This window comes from Camelina sativa, unplaced genomic scaffold (genome assembly GCF_000633955.1).
Source record: "Camelina sativa cultivar DH55 unplaced genomic scaffold, Cs unpScaffold00586, whole genome shotgun sequence".
In the NCBI taxonomy this organism is placed as follows: Eukaryota; Viridiplantae; Streptophyta; class Magnoliopsida; order Brassicales; family Brassicaceae; genus Camelina; species Camelina sativa.
The window spans coordinates 53,450-56,278 of NW_010921743.1; the positions used below are offsets into that span (position 1 = coordinate 53,450).

A 2,829-nucleotide genomic window follows, 5' to 3' on the forward strand; every position below is an offset into this window, starting at 1 on the left:
AAAAAAAGAGAGAAGAAGATTGGTCTATGCAATTGTCTTGCAACCATTATTACTGTACAGGACAAAGCACTGATTCCCTCGATGCTTTTCTTTAGCTTCATTGTGCTGTACTAAGAACAATGGGAGATTGCACTGAAAGAAAAAAAAATTGTCCGAATCTCAAGATAATATCTCCCATGTGAGAAAGTGAAGAGATCCTCCTTATTTCACACAACTATTCTTTTACTTTGTGACTGCTCCTCTTATCATGATTTGCTTGGCTTTGTACTATGCTCACCTTTCAATATCCTTTCTGTTGGTTTAATCGGTTACTTTGTTTGCAGCTCAGAACACACAACCACAAATTGGTTTAATTTATTGGTCAGACTTAATAAAACTTGGATCAGTTTTGGATGCATTGTTTCTGAGAAATCCTCAAATTTTGACATTACGAAATGTTGATTATTGTAATGAGGATAAAAGCCCTTTTAGAAACCTTAAAAGATGGTTTACTTGCATTGTAAGGTTTAATAAACACACAAGTAGGAAAACGAAACCTGAGCCTCAGCGTTGAATTCTTTTCACATGCTTTTCTGTGACAACAATTGAAGCCTTCTATTTCAATTCAAGCAAACTATACTTTCCTGGGTTTAAGACAAAACAATTGTACTGTAGAGTTTTATCTTTTTTCTTCAAATCACAAAAAATAATACTATTATTTTTCTCCTTTTTAATTATTGTCTCTATTTCTTGTCGTGGAGTTCACTTGAAACTCCCTATGTTCTGTCTTTGAAATTCGAAGCATATATAGCACAGCAGTTTCCACAAGGAATACAACCCAAACCAACTAACTTACCCCTCCAGTTCTGCAAAAGCTCTACAATTCTCTTCCCTGAAACCATTATCTCTATTTTCGTGTTCTTAATTTAATCACCTAGGAACTTGCTATGGAGAAGATTACAAAAATAAGCAATGCAAGTGACGATGATGTTGCTGAGGTTCGTTTAAAATAGCTAGTCGGTTTTTAGCTAATTCTTTGTCATAGCATGCTAATGTTTCTCCAAGCTAACTATATATATATATATATATTCTTAAATTACGTCTAGCAGCAACATCACACTAACGAAGTGCAGGAGAAGATAATCCTAAACCCTAATTTTGAGGATGGCCTGAACAACTGGACTGGAAGAGCGTGCAAGATTGTCTTACACGAATCCATGGACGGAGGGAGAATCTTGCCGCTCTCAGGAAAAGTTTTCGCATCAGCAACACAGCGTAAAGACACATGGAATGGTATTCAACAGGAGATTTCGGGAAGGTTCCAGAGGAAGCGTGTGTACGAAGTAACAGCAGTGGTTCGAATATTTGGCAACAATGTCACAAGTGCAACAGTACAGGCTACTCTCTGGGTCTTAAACGCAAACCAACGTGAACAATACATAGGCATTGCAAAGTCGGTTTCGCCACTTTTTCTTTTTCATCTTCTTCATTGCTAAACATCAAAATTTTGGTATAAATTAATTAAACTGATAAGATTTTTGGCATGCCAATGAATGATATTAGTGTGCAGGCAACTGATAAGAATTGGGTAGAGTTGAAGGGTAAATTCATAATCCATGGTTCACCATCGAGGGCAATACTATACCTTGAAGGTCCACCTCCAGGATCTGACATTCTTCTCAACAGTTTAGTTGTCAAACATGCTCGAAGGAATCGTCCATCGCCTCCACCATTCTACGAGGTTAGTCCCTTTACCATAAATTACATGATGCTAGTCTGATGGTTTTCCTTTTATGGGTCATGTTCCAAAAATTAGCCTGTGAAAACGGTTCTCTTTGGAATACTCATCTGTTGTTGCTTGGCAGAATCCTGGTTTCGGAGTCAATATAGTCGAAAACAGTGAAGTGGTAGATGGGACAACGCAGCCATGGTTCACTTTAGGTAACTGCAAGTTGAGTGTGGGACAAGGCGCTCCTCGCACTCTCCCCCCAATGGCCAGAGACACGCTTGGTCCTCATAAACCTCTAGGAGGAAGCTACATCCTCGTGAGTAACAGAACGCAGACTTGGATGGGTCCGGCTCAGATGATAACCGATAAACTCAAACTCTTTTTGACATATCAAGTCTCCGCATGGGTCAAGATTGGTGTGGGAGTGAGTGGTAGTAGTATGAGTCCTCAAAATGTGATTATTGCACTTAGCGCTGATAACGAATGGGTCAACGGAGGACAACTCGAGGTCACCGTTGGTGATGCATGGCATGAAATCGGCGGATCCTTTAGGCTCGAGAAGCAGCCACAAAATGTCATGGTTTACGTTCAAGGTCCTGCAGCTGGCATTGATTTGATGATCGCGGCACTGCAGATTTTTCCCGTGGATCGTCGAGAACGTATCAGATGTCTCAAGAGACAAGTTGAACAGGTTCACATTCTCTTCAAATTTCCTTAGACAATTCAGTTTAACAAATTTGTGAATTCAAGAATGATGTTTCTTGGTAGGTACGTAAGCGCGACATCGTCTTGAAATTCTCAGGACTAGACGACGACTCCTTTGATTTGTTTCCTTACATAGTGAAGGTGAAACAAACATACAACAGTTTCCCACTAGGAACGTGCATTAACAGATCAAGCATAGACAATGAAGACTTTGTAGATTTCTTCACTAAGAACTTCAACTGGGCAGTGTTTGAAAACGAGCTGAAGTGGAACTCGACAGAGGCCGAACGTGGGAAGCTCAATTACCAAGATGCAGACGACATGTTGGATCTGTGTATCGGCAACAACATCAACGTTAGAGGACACTGCATCTTCTGGGAAGTTGAGTTCAGAGTTCAGCCGTGGCTTCGCCAGCT

General features: G+C 40.2%; 1 protein-coding gene across 1 annotated transcript in view; it reads left to right on the forward strand.

Annotated features, from left to right (window-relative positions):
• The first annotated feature begins 830 nt into the window (after positions 1 to 830).
• The window catches only part of LOC104773598 (endo-1,4-beta-xylanase A-like), a 4,423-nt gene continuing 2,424 nt past the window's right edge, over positions 831 to 2,829 (forward strand). The window contains exons 1-5 of the mRNA XM_019242705.1: positions 831 to 977; positions 1,089 to 1,432; positions 1,543 to 1,720; positions 1,845 to 2,399; positions 2,477 to 2,695. Coding sequence (XP_019098250.1) covers positions 927 to 977; positions 1,089 to 1,432; positions 1,543 to 1,720; positions 1,845 to 2,399; positions 2,477 to 2,695 — 1,347 coding nt within the window. The 5' untranslated portion in view covers positions 831 to 926. The remainder of the gene's footprint in view (positions 978 to 1,088; positions 1,433 to 1,542; positions 1,721 to 1,844; positions 2,400 to 2,476; positions 2,696 to 2,829) is intronic.